The following is a 25,409-nucleotide window of genomic DNA, read 5'->3' on the forward strand; positions in this document are numbered from 1 at the left end:
CTCGTCTGCTTCGTCGTCGACTGTCTGTCCCGCTCACCGCCGCTCAGCGGCTCTGCCCGGCTTTGCTAGTCGCTGTCGGCTGAAATGAGCGGAGGAGTGAGCGGAGGTTGAAGCATTGTGAGCCACAAAGGCTTAAAGACCCTCCCTCACGAGCCAGGAGCTGTAGCCCCTCCTCCCATGGTTCGCCTGTCGCTTGACATTTGAGCTCAGCCAGCACAGGCAGACCTTCTGTCACCCTGCAAATCCTGCAAAGTTACCTGCAGCTACACCAATGTAATTGGGTCAGTTGTGAGAAGTATTTGCAGATATTTTTCTACATCCTTTTCTTATTGCCTTTTAATATTTTGTATTCTAACATTATGTGCTGGAAATGTGCATTTTTGAGTCTTCAGTTTAGAAAATCACTTCATGTGCTGCTCTTCCAGCTAGGAACATTTCTACTACAGCTGTGGAGGGCTTTAAAATATCTTCTCTACTGTACTGGCCATGTTCCAACTCTCAATTACTCTCACATGCACATATTGTGTGTACACACACACACACACACACACACACACACACACACACACACACACACACACACACACACACACACACAGAGGAAAAAGGAAATAAAAAGCTCCCTCCATGCCTCTGTCTGCTGCTTCTCCCCTCCTCCTGCCTCCTGTTTTTTCGCTGTGAAGTGAGATGGATAGGAGTTCCTCCCCGCTCATTGGCTCAGCCCTGGTGATTGGCAGGTGGTTAAAGCCCGCCCTGCCGGTGTCTGTGCATGGATCGGTCTGCTGTGAGAGCCCGAGCATCAGAGAGTGGAGTGGAAACAGGAAGAAGGGGGAGAGGGGAAGAAAGGAGACAGAGGAGAGAGGAACGGGTGAGACAAGGTGGCGAGGAGTGAAAGAGAGGAAAAGGGGAGAAAGAGAGGGGGTGTGTGGACCACAGGAAACAAAGACATATACAGAGGTAAAGTATAGAAGCCGTTTAATGTCTTGTTCCCCTTTGTCTGCATAGATGTGTGCGGCGATTATTGTGTAGCATGGACGGAGAGTGAGCTTGTATTTATGTCTCTGTATGTGATAGTTACCGTGTTTTTTCTGAGTGTCACTACTCTGAATGATGTGTCTGTCTTAGTTGAACATACTGCAGTGTGTCTGCTGACTGTGTGCTGCTGCACATTCATGCATGAACCCCCTCACACACACGTACACACACGTACACACACACACATACATGCACACATGCAATGCAGACATGTAGTGCACGCGCAGAAATGTGGAATGATGGATGTCGTGGAGGGGGGCTGTTGCGGTTACACTTGTGCTGTGGTTAGGTTTGTACTCTGAGGAACGTTGAACTGTTGAATATCAGCTTATGTGTGTCAGTGTGTGTGTGTGTGTGTGTGTGTGTGTGTGTGTGTGTGTGTGTGTGTCAGTGTGTGTGTTTGTGGGAGGAGTACAGTAGTAAAAAGCTCCAGAGTGACAAAGTGTGAAGCTTAATCTTAATTTAGAGGAGTTTCTGAGGCAAGTCACATGCAGTCTTGCCGCCACTGAAAGTTGAATTCACTGTGCTACACACAACTCGTGGCTTTGTTGTGTTTTTATTAATAACCGGCTCATATATTTGACACAAACGCTCCTTTTCTAAAACAGAATGAACAAAAGGTAACTATAGAAACTGTTGCCAGCGTACAATACAGCGTGCACCCGGTTCATGCTTCCAGTTGAAGTGACTGCCAGCTTAGGTAATCACCTGGATTTGCAATTCCAGGTAATCATTCTTCTTACAATACCAGCTTTCTTCCACACACACACATGCATGTGCACACAATCATGTGCTTCATGTATCATCTGCAAACACTGTTAACCTGCTTCTATTGTCTCAGTCCTTTAAAAAGCTGCACATTTTTGTTGCATTGTTTGCTGACGACACCCCTCTTTTCTTGCTCTTGACCTTGCTTTGGTACATTCCAGCACCCCTCAGAGAGAGGGAGAGAAAGAGCTGTGCTTTATGGAGCATACACCAGGAGAAGCTGCTGTTACAGACAGGGAGAAGGGGATAGAGCAGAGAGGGACGCGGGGCTGCAGGATGTTATTTTTAGAAATGTGATTGATATTCGCCTCGTACTGTAAGCTCTTTCTCCAGGACCGTGACGCTATTTCAGGCCTGAATCCAATAAAAATCACACATGTGCATGTGTTCAGGGTGGGTCTGTACATTGTCGCTCTTTACTTCCCCCTCCATCTGTTCTCATCTACTTCCCGTGTTTGCTAGCCAAGGAGCCACCAGAGACAGGCCTGGTCTGGTGCAGCCCATCCTTCCTTTTATGGTATGGGATCCTTACTACTTACACACACACACACACCCACACACACACAGACACACCATCTAAAGAAGAGATGCACATCTGCAGGGGTCCTCTGCAGCTAGAGAGCAGCCTCACAGAGTGTGCAGGGATGTGACATGCTGCTGATTTGACAAAATGAGGGCAGAATTTGGTGGGTGTTTGCAGGAAATGGATGCTCTTGACTCAAAATAAATATTTTTGTTGCAGAGACTCGAGGAAGGGAAACAGAGAGACATCACTGTGGAGGTATACATTAACCCCCCTCCCCTTCCTCTCTGTCTCAGTGTCAAAATCACACACACTTGCAAACACTCCCCTCCTTGCTTGAGGCCTTGCTCCCAGCTCCGGACGAAATGATATCATCGGTTGCCAGGGATACAGGGACACAGCGTGCAGAGAAAAGGGAGGGTGAGGCATAGACAGAGCTGCACACATAGCCTGAAAGAGAAAGGAAGAGGCTGGGATATTGGGTATCAGGATAGAAAAAAAGGATCCTTGTTGAGACAAGTGAAGGTAGCAAAGGTGACATTACAGCGCGAGAGAGGAAACGTGGGAGGAAAAAAACCTGCTTGCCTGTCAAAGGTTACTGGCCCATCTTTCCTCTCCCATCTCATTTCATTCCCCTCCTTTGTCTAGAGGGGGTCAGGTTTTGCAACAGTGCAAATGTGTGTGAAACAGTGGTGTTGTAGGAAGGAGAGACAAGAATAGAAAAGGAAGAGAATGGAAGGAATACCTGAGGGATGGAGGAGAGATCCTGCCCTTGATTTGAAATAATATGAGCTTCCTTTCTGGTACATCTGTGCACCGACTGACTCTGGTATTTCCTCACTCTCTCCATTGTGTGTGTGTGTGTGTGTGTGTGTGTGTGTGTGTGTGTGTGTGTGTGTGTGTGTGTGTGTGTGTGTGTGTGTGTGTGTGTGTGTGTGTGTGTGTGCGCTTATGTGTGTTTGCCAGCCAGTAGCGGAGGATGAGCATGTCTATTTAAAGGGATCTGAGCCTGTGCAGGTCTGCTGGCTTGCTATTCCTGACTGACAGCAACATCAAAATTTAGACCAGAGCGTGTCTCCCCCTTTTCCCCCAGAGCTCACTGACAGGTAAGGATGGTGACACACACACACACACATACACACACGCTATAAGGTTTCAAATAAATGTTGCTAATTTACACTTAACAAATGGGATTAGTGTGATGAAATTGTGAAAAGGTTAGACTGCCAAATGGATTTTCAACAGGGACTTGAGTGAATGTGTGGCACATGAACAGGGTTTCCTTGGTGACAGGCGAGAGGGAGGAAGCAGTCTGAGGGGTGCAGACAGTAGGTTGAGCCTCCCAGTAGGTGTCAGCTATCAAATAACAGCTACAGATGTTCCAGTGCCATTTCCCCCTCTCTGTGGTGATCCCAGTATCTTAATCATCAAATACCGCTGTGATACTCCAATAAAGAAATCATGGAGGAGGGCTGTGATAGAAATATGAAGTAGGATAAACAAATATCAAAGAATGCTGAGTGTATTCATCTGGGTGCTATCATTATGTTTTACACAATACTTCTCTTTGCAACACATGTCCCCTGAGGATCTTGATCAAACCCCAAAAGCTTTTTAGTTCATTACTAAAACTGATGCTAGCATGAGTGTCATCAGACTGCATCAGGGGTTGTTGGTGTGTCACCACAATACCCAAACCTCAATGGAATATAGGTGAAATGCTTACATGCTGAAGTCAAAACTAATGCTCATTCATAAAAACATTTTTTAAACGTCAGTTGATGAATTCAGACTTCTCCAATGACTTCTGTTAATTGCAGATCCTCATGTTAGAACAAGGATGAAAATGTGATTCATCTTTCAGCAGCAGAGCATGGTACGATGGCTCAGGAGTTCATTCTTAGCAATACATGAAATCAAATACAGATAATTATTTAATGTGTCTGTAAGTCATGGCATGTTTAATAAACACTACAAGAATAAGAATATAAAAATAGAACTTTTTTTCATTGTAACAAGTACAACGAAATTGAAGTCACAGCAGCAATCAAGAAAACAAAAGTAAGAAAGTGTATAGAAAGTGCAAAAAGGTCCATAAGAAAATAGATGATGACAGCTTGTCCATCATTCTCCAGTTCAGCCAGCCTCCACCTCCACAGGGTCCAGGACTGAGCTTCTTCAGCAGTCTGTTCAGTCTCTGTCTCCTGGATCCTGTCTGCTCACAGCAGGTGAAGCTCTTCCAATGTGGCGTTGGTGTCTGATGTTAGCTCCATTAGCTATGTCTGTGAGTAGCATGATGCTACTCTGCCCTCTGGTATTCCCTCTGTTGCTGGGTTAGCACAGCTAGCTCGTCCATCTTATTGGAGATAGAGCTTACGTTCCAGATAACGATGGATGGAAGGACGGGTCCATGTCGTCATATCTTAGCTCACACCTGAGAACCAGCATGTCGTTCTCGCCTCCTTCTCCTCACCTTGTGGGGAAACATCAGGCCTTACACAAGTTAGCATTGACATGCTACAGGCTGCTAACAGCTGAGTTCACATGTTAACAATACAGCTTTGGTTCCATGTAGGATCTCCAGACAAACACAGGAGAAAAAGTAGTAAAAATATAACTGAAGACAAAACCAGTTTGGTGTCCATGACCAACAAATGAGCCATACAAAGTAATGATCCACTTCAAATACAAAGATTACAAAAAAGAGACAGAAAATTACAAGAAAAGGACAAAGAAGAGAGAGCTGCTGCAAAAGGCAGCCATAGCCAACAGGGCGGCGCCTAGCAAGATCCGTCCATTGTAGCTCTTAGGGAGCTTACTGTTGTTGCTGTTAGCTACTGACGCAATTAATCTGAAGCTAATATCAGTACAACAACTGTGCTATTAGCGTGAATAATAGTGCTCAAGTGGGTTGTAACCTATTTTAATGTACTAATGACATAACAAGAGAGGTTCTCTGTGAAATCTCCTCCATGTGTCCACTTCAGCCTCGTCAAACAATGATCTTCACACTGATGAAAACAAACTTTCAGCAAGCACAGCACCAAGACACAGACTCACTAAGGACTAAATTGAGTTAAGTGTCAGAGGACTCACGGTTGTGTGGTGTAGCTTTGGCTAGCATTTCACTCTTGGCAGCTCACTGTTAGTGTTTTGCTCTTGTCAGTAAATCAGGAGAAGATGTTTCTGCTTCTTAGTATCACAACAACTCTACCTCCAACGTTATGACACATCTTCTGTTCTTCTTTACAGAAACAGAGTTATGCCTTTGTCTCACACAGCTGGAATCTAATACAATAACTCCCAGTTACTCCTGGTCTACTGTTTGCAGTACACATTCTTTCCCCAGCTTCATGTACTTGTAAAGTACAGAGTTAACCCCCGACTGCATCTTAACCCCTTTTGCACATGACATCATTTGGCCTTGGAGCAAATTTCCAGATGTGGTGAATTAACCCAGCACACATGGGTTTAATATTGCAGGCACAAAGCCATTGTTGTGTTGAGTCAAATTTAAGCTCCTGTTGACTGACAGCTCCCCCTACAACAGTGTAACAACAGTGTGCTCCAGTGTGCAGCAGGGAGGGTCTGCAGCAGATGGTCTGTATCTGAGTAATGTTGTCCAAACATGAGCACGAGCTCAGGGTTTTAAAGCACAGGGAGGCTTCTTCTCTTGTCAAAGAAACAAGGAAACTGCGACACTGATTAGAAGACAGATTATATGAGTGTTGAAATGATGATCAAACATTTAAACAGAGTTGTTTGCACAGTTATAAAGAGGGGAATTTATCACATTTTAGGATTTAAAGAAGTGTAACATGTTGCTAATCTTAGAGATACAGAGATCACGCTTAGAGTTATGTCACAAAACAAAGCTAAAATGATTATTAATGTGACTTTTACTTCAGCTCTAACAGAAATTGAAAAAGCTGGTCTCATAATCAGCAGATTATGCTGGAACAGGAGGTGATATGAGGATAAGATTGGGTCTAACCGGATGCGATCCATCTACAGCACAGCTCTGAACGAAGGCAAGCAGAGCTGTATTTTAGGAAAGAGGCATGCAGCTTGTTATCAGTGCAGCATTGTATGTTCATAACAGTCTTTTGTGTCCTCTCCCTGCTCTAAAAATAAATCTGAATGCAGTTGACTCCAAAAAGCCTGAAGCCAAAGCAGTAAGAGCTGTCTGGCTTCAGTTGCTCTAGCAACTGGTAGTAAAATGGACTCTTGAAGAGGTGGTTCATTCAGCACTCAGTGAGAGGTAACTATAGCACAGCTGCAACAGTCTCACCACAAACAAACGTGCATGAAATAAACTTGCACCACAAGGGAAGTGGTAATGTGTTGCAGAGCAGATCCTCGTAGTGATTATAAATAGCTTTGGGAAATGAGTGAATAAAAAGATGTAACCTGTCAGGGCTCCATTCATTGAGCAGAGCTAATCTTTACAAGGTCAGGTGTCATAAAAACAGCACACTGGGTGTCTGGCAGCTGGGAAGGAAACTTGATAAGACTACAAACTGTGCAATAACTTTATTTTCTTCAAACAGAAACAAAACTATGAAGTTCAGAGACAGGAGGTGAGCGGTGTTTAAGAAACAGATATTAGCATGTTCACTGAAGTAGCCACTGATAATATGCAGTTAGACTAAAAGAGCGAAGGATGGTGTCGATTAGAGGAAAAATCAGCAGTTCAGTCACAGGAGTAAAGAGTACACTCCAGCAGCCCGCCCAGTTTTTCCCTCTGCTCTTCTTTGTCGTTAAAGTGAGGTTGCCATGGTCCTTCATCTCGGTGCCATGTGTGTGTTTTTTCTCCTTCAATCACTGGATGGCCACTGGCTATGGTGGCTGCTGGGAAGCAGCGATTAGAGAGAAGCTGAATGCAAAATGCAGCTCTGGCTGACTGATGATATGAAGGCTGAACAGATACAAAGCAGCAGGATTCAGAGAACAAGGGAATAAAATCTAAAACAGATACACAACATGACAGCTAGGTCTGGGTGTGAATCACAGCCCCAGGGGATAAAGAGCATGTTACTCCCATGTTAGGGAAAAACACACTCCTCTCTGTATCTCATCATGTGTCTCATTCACAGGTTGTTTCTCAGGTGTGAAGTGGAGGGCTTCCCAAACTCAGACCAAGACTGGTAACAACTAAACACTTGTTTCTCTCTCTGTAAACATGCCCTGTGTTCTCCACTGCAGCACTTGGTAGTATAATAGTAGTACTTAGCATTAGAGGACAGCTGCAGATGCACTGTCTGTTCAATTAAAAGCTTATTCACAGAGAGATTATAGTCATTATGCTGTGTGAAAACAAAGCTCAGCAGCCTCTGCAGCTGTCAAAGATAGTAATGTTGAAGGTGTAGAGATGCACATACCGGTAAACACTGTTTTGAACTTCAGAATTTGAATACACCTACAGCACAGTGTTAGTGTGCTGGGTTTGATTTGTTTTATCAGAGATCCTCTTCATTACCTCCATCAAGGAGGTTATGTTTTAAGGAGAGTTTATATGTTTGTCTGTGAAGAACAGAACTCAAAAAGTAACGAGCAGATCGTGATGAAATTTTAAGGAAATGTTCAAAATGGGATAAAGAAGAAGTGATTACATTTTGGATTTGGTTTAATTTTGGATCCAGGATTTTCTTTAAAGGATTCTTTATCATTGTGAGATAGGGCCGTTTTCACCATATGTGTATATAACTCCACAATAAATGGTCGGATTGCTTTGCAAAACAATACAAGACAAGGTCACCATAATTTCTGACTGATGTATAAATACAATCCAGATCCTGGCTTTATTCTGGATACTAAGACCCAGAATATGAAATATGTACTGGGTCATCATAATTTTCAACACTGTCAGGAAACAAATTATCATACAAACCTGCAACTAACACCAAATTGTAGCAGACAGTCTGCTGAAAGGAAGTATAACATTAAAGTAGGACTAAAGTGTTGCTTGACAATCACAATTGCCTTTTCTAGTTTCTAATGAGTAAGTAGATGATAATTCTGAAAAAGCCATCCATCCTTCTTTTTAAGCACTCTGTTGTTTCATCTCACGTCTCATGGTGTATCATACTTTCTCTCTTAACTTAAAAATCCCAAACAGCGCACTAAAATCTACATTTGTTTTTCAGGCTGCATGTATCACCCAGCAGAGCTGTACTCTGGCCGTAACACATGGGACTCCTACTCAGCTGGGGGACCTAACAGAGGACAATGGGCCCCTGTAAACAGTCGCCCCTGGAACCACACTCAAAGGTCAGCGCAGCCCACAATTCACTCTCATTCACAGAGCGTTGCTAGAGTGTTCACATTTAGTGGGATCTTATGTATCAACTACAAAGATTTGCAATCGCACCACAGCAGCCTTGATTGCTCTCAAATGGGAGACTGTTGGCAGCAACAGTTAAGACAGCACAAACAGCTTAAACGCCTTTGGCAGCCTGACGACTGGGGGGAAAAAGGTCCAACATGCTCTGAGAGGAATTTAAACTCAGTGGGAGTGGGTAGTGAAACAACTTGAGCCTTGAACTTTTCACTGGGGGTCACTCCAGCAGGTGGGGCTCCTGCCTTTGTTGTCTGGGTTGATCCAAGATAAGCACCACTTTGAGAGACTAGCTGATTAACTGAAACTGTGAGGAGCATATTCATGAAAAGCTCGTACTCCAGCTGCAGCTGTGAGCACAAGTCCGTCTGCACTTTGAACAAGTGAGCCTCTGCTGAATGAAACCAAGACTTTTTCAGCTGCAGTTGAGAGAAGCTTCAGTGTAACCGTACATCTGCAGCAAGGGCGGCTGTGATGAAAGCGACTGTCTGTAACTGTGTAATTGTGGTTTTTGACAGAAATACAGAGTGTGACTAGTAGAGGGCTGGGACTTTGGTGAGACAGAAAGACGAGTTGTTTCAAAACAATCAGGCTGAGAAATGAGCAACAACATTTTTATTGAAGCAGAGCACGGCTGATTTTAAAACAGAGTGTTTTAGACATCAGCCGGGAACTGTTGATACAACAATCAGAGACGGAGCACGCATCTTCACAAAACACTTAAAAAAGGGAATTGATCATCAGTGAAGTCAACAGTCAGTAAAAACAGAAAGGCTTTGCTGTACTCCAACACTGAGCCGCTCAGTCTGACACTTCTTCTGTTATTCATCTCTGCAGATGCCAAGACGGGCGCGATCAGTCACACCATCCTCCATCAAACCGTCTCTATAACAGGTGAGTAAAAACAGTATCACTATAAACATCAGTGCATTGAGCACGTATGCTCTGCAGCTGGTAACACTAAGTCTGAGTCATTCACTTGCTCCTGATAGCACTTAGATGAATTAAGTATGATTTTTTCAAAGAGCATAAACTGACCTTGTTCTGGACACTTGGGCAGCAGGACAGTACAACTCTCAATGTTTTCTCTGGCATTGTTGTTGTAATCGAGCATCTATACTGTCATACTTGGTGTTCAGTCCACTTTGTCTTTTTTTTCAGGGGAGAGAGAACCGCCAACCATGTTCAGGACAAGGGTGTCTCTAAAGGATACAGACAGCCTCCACGCCTTTGGGATAGCAAAGAACGGCCGTTTGAGGCCCAGAACTGGCATCACAACTCCACGCGCTCGTTCCACAATCGACCTGGCACCAACAACGGTTATCTAACAGGACCCAGAGAGCGCTACACAAACTGGGACAACGAGGCCAGCATTTCAGCGGTGAGAACTACAGACCTAAAGGAAATCCCTTTTTAACAATTCTTACTCTGAGTTACAGAATGTCAACATTCTTGTCTTTTTTTTTCGTCTAATTTGACTGCTAGCATGGGGGTCCTCGCTTGCATCGTAACAACAGAGAACTCCAGTCCCAGCCGGAAAGATGGGCCCCATCAGACTGTCGCAGGAACTTTCCAAACAGAATGATAAACAGCAGACCAGGACCCTGGAAACGGCCAGTCCCTCACCAGCGGCGAGACCAACCGCACCAGCACAGTCCACCTCCACAGTACCCTTTGTCCCCCCGGGAAGAGTGTCCAGCCAAGAGGAGGAGAGATTCTGGCCCTGATCAGGTCAGGTTTTGTGGATCATCTGTTTTCAAAAACTATTAATGAGGTTTAGTTTGTGGTCTCCATGTTGGAAATGAGAAGAAAAAAGCAAAGCAGTTTCCTGCTTGTCAGTCAAGTCATGCAAATATAACATAGTCGTGCAAGTTTTTGCCATAAAAAACAACTTTTTTTGAATTGGACACCTGATAAACTGCATATGTTAACACTTCCACGCTGCCTTCATATTTTAAGACCGGAGGTGGCCACTTCACCCTTTGATGCCTGTTGTTGCAAAATTGTGACATACCCTGTCAGGTCTTATTACCTATCAATTCATATTCTACACACACTAAAGATCGTATCAGATCCAGTTTGTCACAATATATTAGTCAAGGGATGAACTTTTCATGTCTATATAACTTAGTTATAACTATTGTGTGTACTATACTCACTTTTACAATCTTCATTTAATTTAGCATCTGTAAGAATGCAAAAAACACATCAAAACAATCTATTTTTATACTTGTTAATTCAGGCAGTAAGGGGTTAAGTTGATGTTTAACTCTTGTAATAAGCAGGAGGGTCAAAATCAAGTGGAACCCTCCAGTCTAAGAATATGAGACAATGTGGAAGTGCTAAAATCTGCTGTTTCTCGTGTGTTTGCTTGAGCCTGGCTCCAGAAGTACCGGAAGTCACAAACACACCAAGTAAAAAAAAGCTGTTTTCAAAGCAGAAATTAACGTCATTGCAGCCTGGTTCAAAAAACATCCCCTGTCTGAGTCGCTAATTTTACTATCGGCACACACTGTAAGGGGGGTACATTTTTTTCTAACTTGGCAGTTCATGGGATATTAAGACCATGAGCTCGCCCAATCAGAGGCATAGCTTAGGGTCACGTGACCGACAGGCACCCTATAGCTGTGCTCGAAGCCCTTGCCCCTACCAATATGGCCGCTATAGCCGATGTGCTTCATTTACCGTTTCAGAAACAGACAGGCGACGTCGGGGAGACTACGTCCATGTTTTATACAGTCTATGGTCAAAATGTATACCTGACTTATGTGAAATATAAAACATTCATTTTTTAACATGAGCTGCTCAGCTTCACTGACAGGAGACTTATGCATCTTTTTTTAGTCATCTCATCTGGGATCGAGACATTTCCCTTTAGTTTCCCACGCTCCATCACCACCACCACACCACCACCGCTGCAACCAAGATGACTGGAAGCCTCCTCACGACAGAGCCGGTCCTCTCCACCACTCTGACCACAGGACCTCAACCACACAGCAACAGGTAGGAATAAACACAAAGAGGAAAACTGAACAAAGGGTGAGGTGATCATTGACCCTTCTTACCTGTTTTTAAGGAAACCTCTAAACTACGAGCTGGAGGACACGGCTCTGGTAACAGTAGCCCAGCAGGTCTGAACCAGAGCTGTGGCAGCAGACCACCACATCATGGAAACAGCAGAGGGAAGGTCAACCAGAAGATCTCCTCTTTACCAGCAGACCACACCCGTGTGCCTTACAGCCACCAAAACCATCATCACCAGTATCAGCGGCACACAAGCCACCCCAGAGTCCCACAGCACAACCCGCCTGTACGCTCCAGTGAGGACAAGGAGTCACGAAACCATCACCACAAACAAAGCACAGTAAGGAACTCACTTCAGACCTTAAAATGCAGGCCTCATTGTGATTCTTTAACAAAAGTCTGATCACATATTCTGTCGACTCTGCAGGAACCTCAGCGTATTCATCAAAGGGGCAGCTCAAGGGATCCAGCCCACTCTGAGTCCTCTGGTTCAGACTCGCCTTCCTACTCTTCACACCACTGCAGTCCTCAAACTGCCAGCAGTCCACATTCTTCCTCCAGTCTATCCTCATACACAGTAGCCAGTGGCAGAAAAGGTCCATCAATCATTCGCCAGTGCAGTCCTGGCCTCAGAGGACAGCAGAAACTCCAGGGAAGTCCCAATCACAATTCAAGACTAAGCCTAGCATCCTCAGCATCTCCCACATCTCAAAAGTCCAGGTTCTCAGAGGTCAAAAACCGAAAGATGTCGCGGTCTCCCTGCTCACGACAAACCACCCACAGCAGATCGAGAACAAACAAGCCTGAGACAGAAATGGAAGAGCGGATTAAAAATGACAAGCCAGTGAAAAAGGAAAGAAAGGCTGAGGTCCAAAAGACAAACAGAAAAAGTGAAGAAACAAAGAAGCGTAAGAAAAAAGAGGAAAGACGGTTGGCTGAGAGGAAAAAGAAAAAGGATAAAGCAGCAAAGAAGGAGAGAAAGTTTGGATTGAAAAGTAAAGTAGCAGACAAAGAAATGTGTACCTCAATCACTTCCAACTCATCAGGCGGAGCCAAAGTAAGTAAAACACTGACGACAACTCCATCACCAGAAAAGCAAGACCAGTCACCAAGCAAACACAAGCACAGGGGGAGGAGTGAACGGGAGGAGAGGACACACAGACCATCCACAAAAAGCTCGACCCAGATATCGCTAGACTCTGAGAATTACAAAACTCCAGAAAAGAGCAGAAGTCACCTAAAACTTCCTGTCCAGGACCAGCTACTGCAGTCTCCATGCAGGGATACCAGCAACAGTAAGACCAGCAAAACGCCAACCATCATTTTGTCTCCAATGAAAGTCAAACCAAAAGCAAAAGCGGATGATACCCTCCCCTCTCTTCTGTTCAAAGCCTTAGAGCCCCTCACTACAGCCTGCTCTGTGAGCTTAGAGCAGCCGATTCACGACAAAGATGATGGGCAGGGAGTCCTCAACGCTCCAGACCTGCAGCCTGTTGCTGTGATGGGAAACTTGCAGGAATTAGGAGACAACCTTGCAAACACTCCCCCTGTCCTCAGCTGGCAGGGATCTCCGGTGTCAGATCTGGGAGACGATGAGGAAGAGTTAGAAAAGGGAGTGATAAGCAGACCCGTCCTGCAGCCAAGTCCAACGCAATGCTTCTCCCCTCCTCCTGTGGATGGTGAGAGCTTGGAGGTTACGGGCGGAGAGTCCAGTGGAGGTGCTCTGGTTGATGACTCACACACAGATATGCCGGCACTCAGTGATCTGCAAACTGCAAAGGAAGGGAAGGAAGAAGAGGTGGACTGTGGCGGGGAAACTTCAGTGTCTCTTCTCAATGAGCTTCGCCACCATAAAACAGGGCTGGATGACGTCTTCAAGAGTCTCGCCAACTTTCTTGGAGGCCAGAAGGTCACTTGTCGAGGCGGCCCGTTCGGTGGGCCTGTTAACACTGAAAGAGGAGTAAAGTCCTCCTCTGCCCTTGCATTGGGACCAGAGATTCATGAGCATCAGGATTTCTTCCCCAAACTTGATCCCTTAGAGTCATCAGAACCCAGTAATCAATCGCTAACTCACACTACCTCAGGCACACTGAAGAAATCCAACTTTTCGACTGATCCAAAGGAACCTGTTGAGGAAGCCCAGCTGCAAAAGAAGCAGGAAGAAATGGAGAACAACAAGAAAGAGAAACAAGAGGATAAGAAGACGGAGGTCATCACTGAGAAAACAGAGTCATCTCCTTTGGACAGGTCGCTGAGTGCAAAGCTGAGATTAACCGCGACACATACGGCGTCGTTCACCAGCCTCATCACTGTCACCACAAAGAACGGCAGAGGAAGCCGCAAAGAGACGGATCCCAAAGGGGCAGACAGGAAAAGAAAGCGAAAATGCAAGGATGAAGAGAGAGAAGGAGAGATAAAGATCAAGATCAAGACAGAAGAAAGCAGTGTCATTTGTGCTAAAAATAAACAACATGAGAAAAGTAGAGTCAAAGACAGGGGTGTCTCATCCTCGGTTCTTGTCATCTCAAGGAATTCACCCAGACCTCCCAAGGACAGTACGAAGGGCCAGACTCCTCAGGAAAATCAAACCAAGCATGGCAAGGGGAAAAAAGCAAGCAATGGGAACGCTGAGGAAAAGATGAAAACAGAAGTGAAAGAAGAAGTAGATGGGTTTGAGAATAAGACATCAGCAGCAGCTGGAAACACAAACAAAACTCCAAGCTCAGCATCAGCTGTAACAATCAGTTCATCCAAGTCATGTGTGTCCTCACCAGCAACTAAACCTCCCAGCTCCTTAGCTCCTGTTGACCCTCTGAAACTGAAAGCGCTGTCCATGGGCTTGTGTAAGGAGTTAAAGATCCTTCTGATTAAACTTGAGATCAATGGAAGACAGACGTTCAACATATCAGAGCTGGAGGCGAAAAAAATCCCACTCACTAAGATCGGCATTGAAAACACGGCCGCTGAAGTGATCAGAGCCTGCAAGTGAGTGTCTTCAAAGAGTCTGAGCAACAAATTTATTTGCAAAAAAGAAACAGTTTTATCTTAGTTGTTCCTTTGGATGAAACTGATTTTATTGTTGTCTTTGTTTAGAGGGACACGGGTAAAGGGAAAATTCAAGGAGTCCTTCCTGCTTCCCGCCTTTTCTGTCAAACCTAACATCCCCACTGTCATCCCTATTCCCCGAGAGAGGCTGAACCCTCCGACACCGAGCATCTACGTGAGTGACTTTAAATCAGCTCAAAGTGAACTATTTAATCTATGTTCAGCTGTATCCTTAATGTTTTCTGAGGTATTGCTCAGGTGGTGCTCTGCTTCAAACTAACTTAAACTACTTTTCCAATTTAGTAAATAGAATAGAGTCATAACCAACTTTAAAAAATCTCTTAAATTTTATTCAGCGCAGTTTTTTTCAATTACTATGATACTTTGTTTTGGGACTAATACCCAAATACCTCTAATATTAATGCGAAACAAATGATATTTACATTAGCCTCAGCATCACCCTGTTGAAACGAAAAAGTTAGCATGCTAACAGGAAAAAAATAATGTTAAATGTTTTCATTGCTATTTTAACTACATGGTATACTAACATTTTGTACGGCTTCACTGTTAGGTACTCTCAACATAGGAGAAATGATGTTCTGCTGATCAATATTACTATCAAGATACGACACCAGCATTGACATTGTGACCGTTCTGTTGTTAGCATTTAGCTCAAAGGTTAAAGCACAGCTTTGTCAGTGTACATTTAGCATTTCTCTCAAAAGACAGTTTAAAGAAAATAGCTACAGTGTGTGCTAAATGCTAAAAAGAAAAATTCATATTCTATTCCTAAGTACTTAGATTTACAAATATAATAACAAACAATATAATATCTGCACTGTCATCTTGACTATGGTAGCATGCTAATGTTAGCAACAACTTCACACAGCATCTAGCTTGCTTGTTGTCTCCTTACTCTTGTTTCAGTTAAAAAAAAAAACTATAAATGCACCTTTAAAGTACTTAATATCACAGACAGTTCCCTTATGATGCACTTTCACGGACGTCCACTGGTTTGAATTTTGCTGTATTCAGATGTTTTCATTCTCACTTTCTGTTTCCCTCAGTTGGAGAGTAAAAGGGACGCTTTCTCTCCGGTTCTGCTCCAGTTCTGCACTGATCCCAAAAACGCTGTTACTGTCATCAGAGGCCTCGCTGGCTCCCTCCGCCTTAGTGAGTTTATAAACTACACTCATCTCAGCTAATTTGCCTCAGTTCATTTACTCTGCTTAGTCCAAGAGTATTTATCAAATCACATTTAGCCTAAATGAGTTTTTTGGTGATTAGCAACACATTGCCATTAATTAGGGCCGTTTTGTTTTGTGAGAACTGTCATACAAGCAGAGAAAGAAAAAGGGATATTAATTTAACTGATTCAAATGTGTTAGGCTTCTGTACATGGTGTTTTTAAAAATGAATATCTAATGTGCTAATGCAGCATCCTGACGCGAGCATCCTGAAAACCTTTTATAGCTTGTCCACTTATGGAGCAGCTCTGTTTGTTAAAAGTCACCTCATGGATTGTGTTTTTAATCTTTAGATTTGAATGTACTTTATTTAAAACATGGCGTGAAGGCTGGGCCATGGTTACTTTGAATAGGTTTGCATATTGCAGCTTGTATCCTGAACATCATCCTATATAAACTAACGTATCTTATTTTTACACCAACAGTCTCTCTGTGTGTCATATTGTTTGTTAAATATAAAAAGCTAAGAGCCAGGGGGTAAAGAATGATAAACAAATTCAATAATTTTGAATGGCAAAGACAAGTGTTTTTGAGTGCCTTAAAACTCCAGTGTCTTGAAGAGTGTAAATCAAATACAGCCACAGCCACATCCACGGCATGTGTGTTATAACATTCAGAGTATGGAAACTCATATTTATCCTATGGTTTTCTCTCTCTACACTACGTTAGACCTTGGTCTCTTCTCCACCAAATCTCTGGTGGAGGCCAACGCGGAGCATGCGGTAGAAGTGAGGACTCAGGTTCAGCAGCCAGCTGATGAGAACTGGAATTCCAGTGGTTCATCGCAGACGTGGCCCTGTGAAAGCAGCCGCTCCCACACCACCATCGCCAAATACGCCCAGTATCAAGCCTCCAGCTTCCAGGAGAGCCTGCAGGTAGACATTTTCCCTCAATGATTGAACACAAATGTTGGTAAATCTCCCTTAAAGGGCTCATTTGTCATTTTTTTAAAAAAAGGAACACAACACTGTTAAGTGGCAACAGAGAATGAGGCGTCCAGGATGACTGGGCTGGGAGCTTAAATAAAGGGTGTCAGACACATGCTGAAATTAGGGGTTCAAAGACACCAGCTTGAGTTACATTCAGACCTTTATAAGTTGTGAATTATGTAAGGCTACTACAAAACCAATAGAGGGGCAAAGCAAAGCCTAAAAATGAGCAGAATACCTCATCAGCATGCTCTTTCCCACTATTAAGAATTCCTCTCATAATCCTTTAAAGGAAAGCAGAGTATATGCACATTTTTCATTACAACTCTTAGACTTGTGTGCAGGGTTTTTTTTTCATCACCACATACTCAAAGTCAACAGAGAACTAAAATCCAGGTCAACAGAAACCATCTTTTCTTAAACCGTCTTTATCCTGGCGTGAGCTTCAAATTGTAATGTGTGATGCTGCATTCATTTTTGGCCAACCTGTCAGCTAAGCTCATGTAGATGTGTTACAGGAGGAGAAGGAGAGTGAGAATGAAGAGGATGGAGAGGAAACCCAACCCTCAGACTCTAAAAGTGGTCAAACCATCACCGCCAGTAAAGGCGGTCACGACTCTGCCACCATCAAAGCCAATTCTGGTCTTGTCACCGGTGCATCCAGGTAAACCCAGAGGTGTAATTAGCTTATTGAAAGATGACACATTTTAACGCCAGATCAACACTCGTCATATGTTTGTGTTCTTCTCCACAGCTCAGAGCAGAAATCAGGAGGGAAGATCATTAAATTTGGGACCAACATAGACCTGTCTGACCCTAAAAGGTGAGCTGATGAAGTTTGATTGCACAGGCTCTCACTCAGCTTACTGTATGTACCTGTCGTTTTACATTACCTGTCATATGTTAACTGTAAGATGGAAGCCCCAGCTGCAGGAGCTGCTGAAGCTGCCAGCTTTCATGAGAGTGGAATCCAGCAACAACATGCTCAGTCACGTCGGTCACACCATCCTGGGCATGAACACCGTCCAGCTGTACATGAAGGTGCCAGGCAGCCGCACGCCAGGTCAGTGTGTGTCCAAAAACACAAAATTAAGCATTTGTTGACTCTTCTAAAACCTCGCTTCATTCAGTTGTTGCTCAATTTCTGTTTTTATTTTTAAATATTTTCTCCTGTTTTAATCAGACTGACATTGCCCATTAAACTTTTGTCACTTGTGCTTCATCAGGTCATCAGGAGAACAACAATTTCTGCTCAGTCAACATCAACATCGGGCCTGGTGATTGTGAGTGGTTCGCTGTGCACGAGCAATATTGGGAGGCCATCAACAAGTTCTGTGAGAAGTGAGTGTGGAGCCTTCAAATTTACAGTAAAAGATGCAGAAGTATGTATTTATACGCTTTCACGTGTTGTTTTCCATCAGGCATGGAGTGGACTACCTCACAGGCTCCTGGTGGCCGGTCCTGGAGGATCTCTACAGCTCCAACATCCCTGTGTATCGATTCATTCAGAGGCCGGGTGATTTGGTGTGGATCAATGCAGGGACAGTTCACTGGGTTCAGGCGGTGGGCTGGTGCAACAACATCGCCTGGAATGTGGGGCCGCTCAACTGTAAGTTAAAACGAGGACAGAAGAAGAAGAGAAAATACTAGTTTAACATATCATGACACGAGTTAATATGCAGTTTTAAAGTGTGGCCTCCTGTCCAGCCTCACCTCTGTTTGTGTGTTTTTTCTCCCAGCGTACCAGTATCAGCTCGCCCTGGAGCGCTTCGAGTGGAATGAGGTGAAGAAGGTGAAGTCAATCGTTCCCATGATCCATGTCTCCTGGAATGTGGCTCGCACCATCAAGATCAGCGACCAGGACACCTTCAAGATGATCAAGTATGTCTTTGTGTGCTTTTCTGCATGCGTTTGTGTTACGTCTGTCACAATCTGCTCGTCTGTCTCCTTCAGATTCTGTCTGATACAGTCCCTGAAGCACATCCAGATTCTCAGAGACCAGCTGGTGGCCGCCGGGAAGAAGATCTGTTACCAGAGCCGTGTGAAGGACGAGCCGGCATACTACTGCAACGAGTGCGACGTGAGTTATTCATGCGTCTGTCTGTCACCGAACTGTGCTCTGCCTATTTGGTCATGCTATATGATCTTATCTGTTTGTGTGTGTGTGTGTGTGTGTGTGTGTGTGTGTGTGTGTGTGTGTGTGTGTGTGTGTGTGTGTGTGTGTGTGTGTGTGTGTGTGTGTGTGTGTGTGTGTGTGTGTGTAGGTGGAGGTGTTTGACCTGCTGTTTGTGACCAGTGAAAACAGCAGCAAGAAGAGCTACGTGGTGCACTGTGAGGACTGTGCCCGGGCAAAGAGCCCGTTGCTGACAGGAGTGGTGGTGCTGGAACAGTATCTGATAGAGGAGCTGATGAGGACATACGACAGCTTCACACTGGTCAGTCACACTTTATAATCCTGTTTACTGACACACATGCCAGAGAGCCCCTGGCTCTGAGGAAGGTTCTGAGGCTCGTCCAGATACACCAAAGACACATGTTTGTGTATTTTTCTCTTCTACTTTGCACAGGTAAAGACTGCATCATACATGGCTGATTAAAATTAAATAAATGAATAAACAAATGAAATAAAACAGAAATAAGAATTCTGACATTTTAGGGATGCACGATATATCGGTATCAATATCAGTATTGGCCAATGTTGGTCATTTTTTAACATATCAGTATCAGCCCAAATTTACTCATAAGTTGACAGCAAAAAAGTTGCTGTTCGTCAAGAATTTGCTTGAGGCTGGCTGCAGAAAGACTGAAAGTCACGTACTCACCCAGCCATAAAAACAGACTTTTACAGCATTAAAAAGCATATTTACAGCCTGATCCAAAAAAATCACTTGGGTCTTAAACGCTGATTTCATTATTGGCACACAATGTACGATGAGTGAATTTTTTTCTATCTCCGCGGTTTAGAAGTTATTTGGATTGTTTGATTTTCCAATAAGAGGCACAGCTCAGGTCATGTGAGGCGCCTTTTAGCTGCTCAAAGAAAAACTCACAGCTGGCATCATAGTGAATGTGGCTGCATTTACAGGTTGGCTGCATTTCACGGTTTCAAGAACAGACGGATGGCATCGTGGATGCTTCATCCTTGTTTTATACAGTCTATGTTTAAAACCCAAATAATATTTTTTTCTAGGACTATGTAAACACCAAAACTACCCAAGAAGAGTGGACCCTCTTCTTTTATGTCTCTCTTCCTGTTTTTGATCCAAAAAAACAGACAAAATGTACTTTTTTGATCGCGTTCATCCCGGATGCTCCATCCTTTGATCCTCTCCATGGTCGTCTTTTCTCACAATTGTGCCGCTCTTTCTCTTCAAACTACCTCGACACATCATCTCAGGTTTTTTGTCTTTTGTTTTTTTACCAATATCAATATAATTAAATCTCGGTTATTGGCCATAACAACAATGTAAATATTGGATATTGGTATCGGCCAAAATATATAAGCTTGTTCAAATTTATATTCTTGATTTTTTGAACATTGTTGTTTCTTTCTTTTGTGCGTAAAATTGGACTCCGTCAAGCAAAGTCCTTTATGCACAAGACATCTTTTTTTGAAAAGCAAACAACACAGTTAGGAACAGTTGTCTGATAACTATGTTTGGTTCGAATAGTACAGAAAGCATCATCTCTGCATGACAGTAGTACATGATATGTACTGGTCCTGTCCCATTTTTGCTTGGACGTCATTTTCCAGCATCTTTTGACATGCATCTTTTGCCATCATTTGTTCTTTTGCATCTGCATGTTGATGGGTCTCTGTTACACATCCACAACAGACAAAAAAGAATCAAATGTGAACAAATTTAATATGAATGTGAAACCATCTCTTTATGGGATCTGAAGTTTGACACTTCACAAACAGCATTTTGATTCTGGATTTTTACAAGATGTACAAACTTGCCCTCATTTGCTTTTCTTTTGGCATTAGACTTTGAAGTCCTCAGTGAACATCAGAGGGAGATTTTTTTCTTAACAGCCTCTGCTCTCGGCTGTCAGACGATCAAAACACAACTCACATAAAGTAGTAATACCATCTGAATATAGGTTGTGTTGGAATGCTGACTGAAACCAGAGAGCATTTCAAAGAGATTTTTGTGTTTGTTTCTTCTGCTCTAGATGTTGTGAATCACAGGCGTAAATGTGCTCTCATGTAATATCCAGTGGCTGCTGGAAAAACCTGTTCAATGCATATGTAAGATTAGCAGTCTTAGTGCTGTAGACTAAGTTTTAGGGGAAAAATTCATAAATCTTTTGTTTTTATGTCTTACATGAAGCTTGTACTGTTTTGTTTTCACATTGGGTTATTAATCTCAGTTTGTTTTGTTTCATTATCTGTTGGAGATACAATTAGGACAGATCACCACAGATAAAACTGATGAGCTTAGGTAACGTCGGTCTCTCCTCTTTCTCCCTCCTCCAGGCTCCAGCTCCCTGTTCAAAGTGACGACTCCTCCCCGGCATCTTTCAGCCATAAAACCAAAACTCTAATGGCAGCACAAACGTTGTCTTCAAGGCAATCTGTTCCTGAAAAAAACCCTCTAAATCAGCCAATCACGTTTACTCAGTATTGTTTACATCACACAATAAGGTATGGATACTCAGCCAATCCAACTCGAGCTCACTGTCTTCCCCATACCAGCTGCTGATTGGACGAGTGTTTTGAAATAGAATGACTAGACTGGTACTTTTCATAAGAAGCATTTCAGACGTGAAAAAAAAATGTGAGCACTGCTAGCACTGAAAATCAGGTTATATGTTCAACGGACACTGCTGTGATTCTAAAGCGTCGAGTAGCCGGTTCTGTGTGTTAATTCAGGTACTTTTATGCAAATTAAGTAGAAGTTTTTTACACCAATCTAGTTATTCTATATGTCCATGAATTTGCTGTGATTCTGTTGTACCAGCAGGGGAATGGCTTCACAGGAGAAGTAGCTGATTGTCACATTTGGCATTATATTTGGTTTCTGTTTTTGTTTGGTATTCAGGTAAACTCTGGCATATGTAATTCCTGTCTGTATACTCTTTGAGGTGCTATTCCAATCTTATTTATTCTCGTTAGATACTTAAAAAGTTTTACCAGCCTAGAAGTACACCACATTGGCCTTGCAAACTGTATTTAGAGGAGAGGTAATTTGGGGATAAAACACAAAAATAAGGTTTTATGTATGTGTTAAAAAACAAATCAAAACTTTGCTCAGTTTCTCTAAAATACGGGTTGACTGAAGGACTAATATGGTTTCATTCTTAGTTGGAAATCAGCTTTGTAGATGGAAGAGTTTGTTTTTTCACCAGTCCAGCTTAATAGTCGTCAGTGTGGTTTCTTTGATACACCCATAAAACAGACATGGTGTTGTTTTTTTATTCTTTGGAGTGGGAAATCAATCCCAGTTTTATACCTCTTTTGTTGCTATGTTCTTGTTTCTAGATGACAGAGAAAATAAATAATTGTACATTGTGAATGAATTTATGATATACACGGTGGTGTGCATAGACTTGCGGTCGGGGCTGGGGTGGTCGTGTCAGTGAAGTGCCGGTTAGTCTGATAAAAGTACTTCGTCCAAAGAGACACACAATCATGATCTTCTAATGCAAAAGCCAGCAAGGCCAAACAGATGTCCAGACTGGCTGGCACCTCACTGTTTTCACTTTTATTCAAACATCCGTCCTGAACAGGATCAGCTCTGTGCACTGCCAGCAGCTTTGACACACTGTGTTTACAGTTCAACAGTTAGAGAGCATTTTAACTTCAGCATGACCCACACATCAGCCCTTCTGTTTTTAATACTTCAAAATAAAAGCTTTGGGTTTGCCAGCTTACGTTGGCTTTATTTGTGGTTGGTATGCGTTTGATGCAAATTTTTTGACTGCTGTTTGATTTTTGAGGCTAAATTGACATTGTTGTTGTTAGAAAGTTGTTCAGGCTCTCTGGTGGACAAAACCATGCAATGATGCTTCTTTCTTCTGACTATTTAATGTGCACGTGTCTGTTTATTTGCTCTGGCATATACATCCTGGCCCCATCCTGTTCTGACAGATTACAATCAGACACAATTCGGGTCAGGCTAATCACAGCTGTTTGTCTCACTGTTTCGTGTTTTTTGAGGAGCCGTCAAGGCATTTTTGTAAGCACAGAGGGCTGCCTCTGGTATAAACTTTCTAAATTTAATAATCTTTCAGCATTAAATACACAGAAATCAAGTTTCAAGAAATGTTCTAGTATCACATTGAACTTGAGGAAATGAATTGGATGTTGTAACTTTTTATATCACGCTCTGTCACCGATGGTTGAAATATGGAAAGATGTTAATGTTTGAGCTGTTGTTAGGTTGTATCCACGGGTTACGCCTGTTTATTTTAGATCTTATCCCCACCCCCCATCTATCTGTGCACACCATTCACTGTACATACTGTATCTGTTTCAGGTTTACTAGAAAAATTCTGTAGTTTTGTTCTCAGTCAGAAATCTAATTTGTATATGGTCAAAACTTGTCCAGCTCAGTCACTTGTTTTTGTTGTTGCTATATTATGAAAAACACCCTGAAAATATCCCGATTCACTCTAGTTTCAATTACTGCAATGGGAATTTTTGTTCCCACTTTTATACCTCTTTTTGTTGTCAGTTTCTGTTTTTTGGATTACAGAGAAAATGGAAAAATTGTAAATTGTGACATTATTTATACTGTACATGGTTGTTTTCTTAAATATTTATTGCATATCAAAAGGTACTTCACTTGATAAGGGCCTACAAGGTATTTTAAAGATGTAGTATGGTCATAATGTGTGGACAGGGGAAGTGCAATCAGGGGGGAGGTTTAATTTTCATGGTGCTAGACCCCCCCTTGCCTCGGTGCTCCCTCATTAAACAGCATATAATGATATATGAACACAAGTCAGTGATACAACTCAAACCAACAGGTTGGTGCTTAACCATTTCAACACAGTTACTGGTAACAGAAATGGGATGATGTCTTTGTACTGTATCTAACAGATGAATACGAGATCTTTTAAAATGTTTTTCCATTGTATGAAATTCATAATCTTGTGAGGCGTTAGTGGTTTTATGATGAGCATTAGCAGTAGTTGTAATTCTTGACACTTTTTGCAGAGACTTTTAGGGATGTGGCTTTCAATGACGTCTGGGTTTCAATTTTTCTCTGTGTCCTGTCCTCATCTTTATTATTATTATTATTATTAGTATTATTTGAAGGATGTAATAATGCTCTTTTTCCTCTTGACTTGTTTGATTTATGCTGCACTCATTGTTTCAAAAAGAACTCACATAGAAGAAACCTGAGCCAGACCTGTCTTAAATCCCTGTGATTTTTCTGTGACATATTGTATTGTTGTTCGATAAAATAAAATGTTTTGATAAATTATTCATCATTGGGTTTGCCTTTGATTTTTCCCTGTGGTATGAGCTGTTGTTTGGACCCCTTTTAAAAGAATATATATTTATGGTGTGGTCTTTATGGCACAACACTCGCACACTAGGGGAAAGAGGGATCAGAGTCTGCAGGTCCAACTATAGCTAGCAGAGCGAGCACTAGCCTTCGGTCCTCCCTGAAGATACCGTCTATATGCCTGTGCTCTGGTTTGGTGGTTATATACCAGTTGATTCAGACTGATCTACATGCAGCGTCGCCATTATCAACAGAAAAATACTGGCTTGTGGTGGCTGGCTGTTCCACAGTTGGGACACAACATGTGACTGGTACTTCAGACAGTCAAAAAGGGGAATTTTATTAGTTTGTTAAACTGACTGATGGATCACCAGGTAACATGCCTTGATCATTGTTTGAATAGTACAACTTTGCTTTAGCCAGTAAAGGTTGACAGCTGCACCAATTAGCAACTTCTTTCACTGTATTCCCCCCCCCCCCCTTTTTTTTCCATGAATGAGTATTTTTATTATTATTTTTATTATTTTGCCATCATCAACTCCAGTAGCTCCATGATAAGACCTCAATTTTGTTTGTAGTTTGGGGGTTTCTTATCAAATATCCAACAAACATTGTCCTCTTTATAATTCGCAATGCTAGCTCTCTGACCTTGGTGGTGTTAGCAGTAAATGGTCAATCCACTATTTTTGTCAAAGGTTAAATACGGCACTTACATTGAGTGAACCCAGAGACGGATTGCACCAGACTCTAAAGATCACCTGATTCATAGAGGTATGTAATAGTTTTACCTATTTATCAAATACCTTAAAATTTGCTTTTGTTAGATGAAAAAGAACAGATGTCATCATCCCAAATATTGTTCACTGCAAGAAGAAACAGAAATCTGAGCAAGTTTTGTGTCTTACTTTAGAAAAAGATCCCATATTATGCAAAAATCAATTTATTAAGTCTTTTAGTGGAATTTTTGGCTCTTAAGCTTTCCTTCCAGCCCACAAAATGTGATATTAAATGACTTGTGAATGTAAAATCCTGACCTAAAAC

General features: G+C 42.6%; 1 protein-coding gene across 2 annotated transcripts; it reads left to right on the forward strand.

Annotated features, from left to right (window-relative positions):
- Window positions 1-783: 783 nt before the first annotated feature.
- kdm6bb (lysine (K)-specific demethylase 6B, b) lies at window positions 784-24,302 on the forward strand. Of its 2 annotated transcripts, XM_074671856.1 has the most exons (22): window positions 784-957; window positions 3,293-3,432; window positions 7,423-7,473; window positions 8,473-8,596; window positions 9,501-9,557; window positions 9,825-10,044; window positions 10,149-10,394; window positions 11,508-11,666; window positions 11,740-12,027; window positions 12,115-14,672; window positions 14,781-14,907; window positions 15,800-15,905; window positions 16,649-16,854; window positions 17,427-17,572; window positions 17,663-17,731; window positions 17,823-17,971; window positions 18,135-18,249; window positions 18,330-18,517; window positions 18,648-18,789; window positions 18,862-18,988; window positions 19,173-19,343; window positions 21,389-24,302. In XM_074671856.1, the coding sequence occupies exons 4-22, from the start codon at window positions 8,478-8,480 to the stop codon at window positions 21,410-21,412; spliced, it is 5,217 nt and encodes a 1,738-aa protein (XP_074527957.1). In that variant the 5' UTR covers window positions 784-957; window positions 3,293-3,432; window positions 7,423-7,473; window positions 8,473-8,477; the 3' UTR covers window positions 21,413-24,302. The 2 variants fall into 2 exon arrangements, with proteins under 2 accessions (XP_074527957.1, XP_074527958.1); XM_074671857.1 differs by lacking the exons at window positions 18,135-18,249; window positions 18,330-18,517; window positions 18,648-18,789; ... (1 more) ...; window positions 19,173-19,343; window positions 21,389-24,302 and having other exon boundaries at window positions 17,416-17,572; window positions 17,823-17,958.
- Window positions 24,303-25,409: the final 1,107 nt, after the last annotated feature.

The sequence above is a fragment of the Halichoeres trimaculatus genome, unplaced genomic scaffold (assembly GCF_033239565.1).
Source record: "Halichoeres trimaculatus isolate MK-OKI-2021-1 unplaced genomic scaffold, fHalTri1.1 fHalTri1_scaffold_6, whole genome shotgun sequence".
NCBI classification, from domain to species: Eukaryota; Metazoa; Chordata; class Actinopteri; order Labriformes; family Labridae; genus Halichoeres; species Halichoeres trimaculatus.

What these genes read in the sequence shown, in the direction of transcription:
- kdm6bb (XM_074671856.1), top strand. Translation starts at nt 8,478, where the DNA reads ATGTATCACCCAGCAGAGCTGTACTCTGGCCGTAACACATGGGACTCC. An exon ending in GAGATTCTGGCCCTGATCAG is followed by an intron (nt 10,395 to 11,507) that starts GTCAGGTTTTGT and finishes ATCTTTTTTTAG; the next exon opens with TCATCTCATCTGGGATCGAG. An exon ending in CTCCGACACCGAGCATCTAC is followed by an intron (nt 14,908 to 15,799) that starts GTGAGTGACTTT and finishes TGTTTCCCTCAG; the next exon opens with TTGGAGAGTAAAAGGGACGC.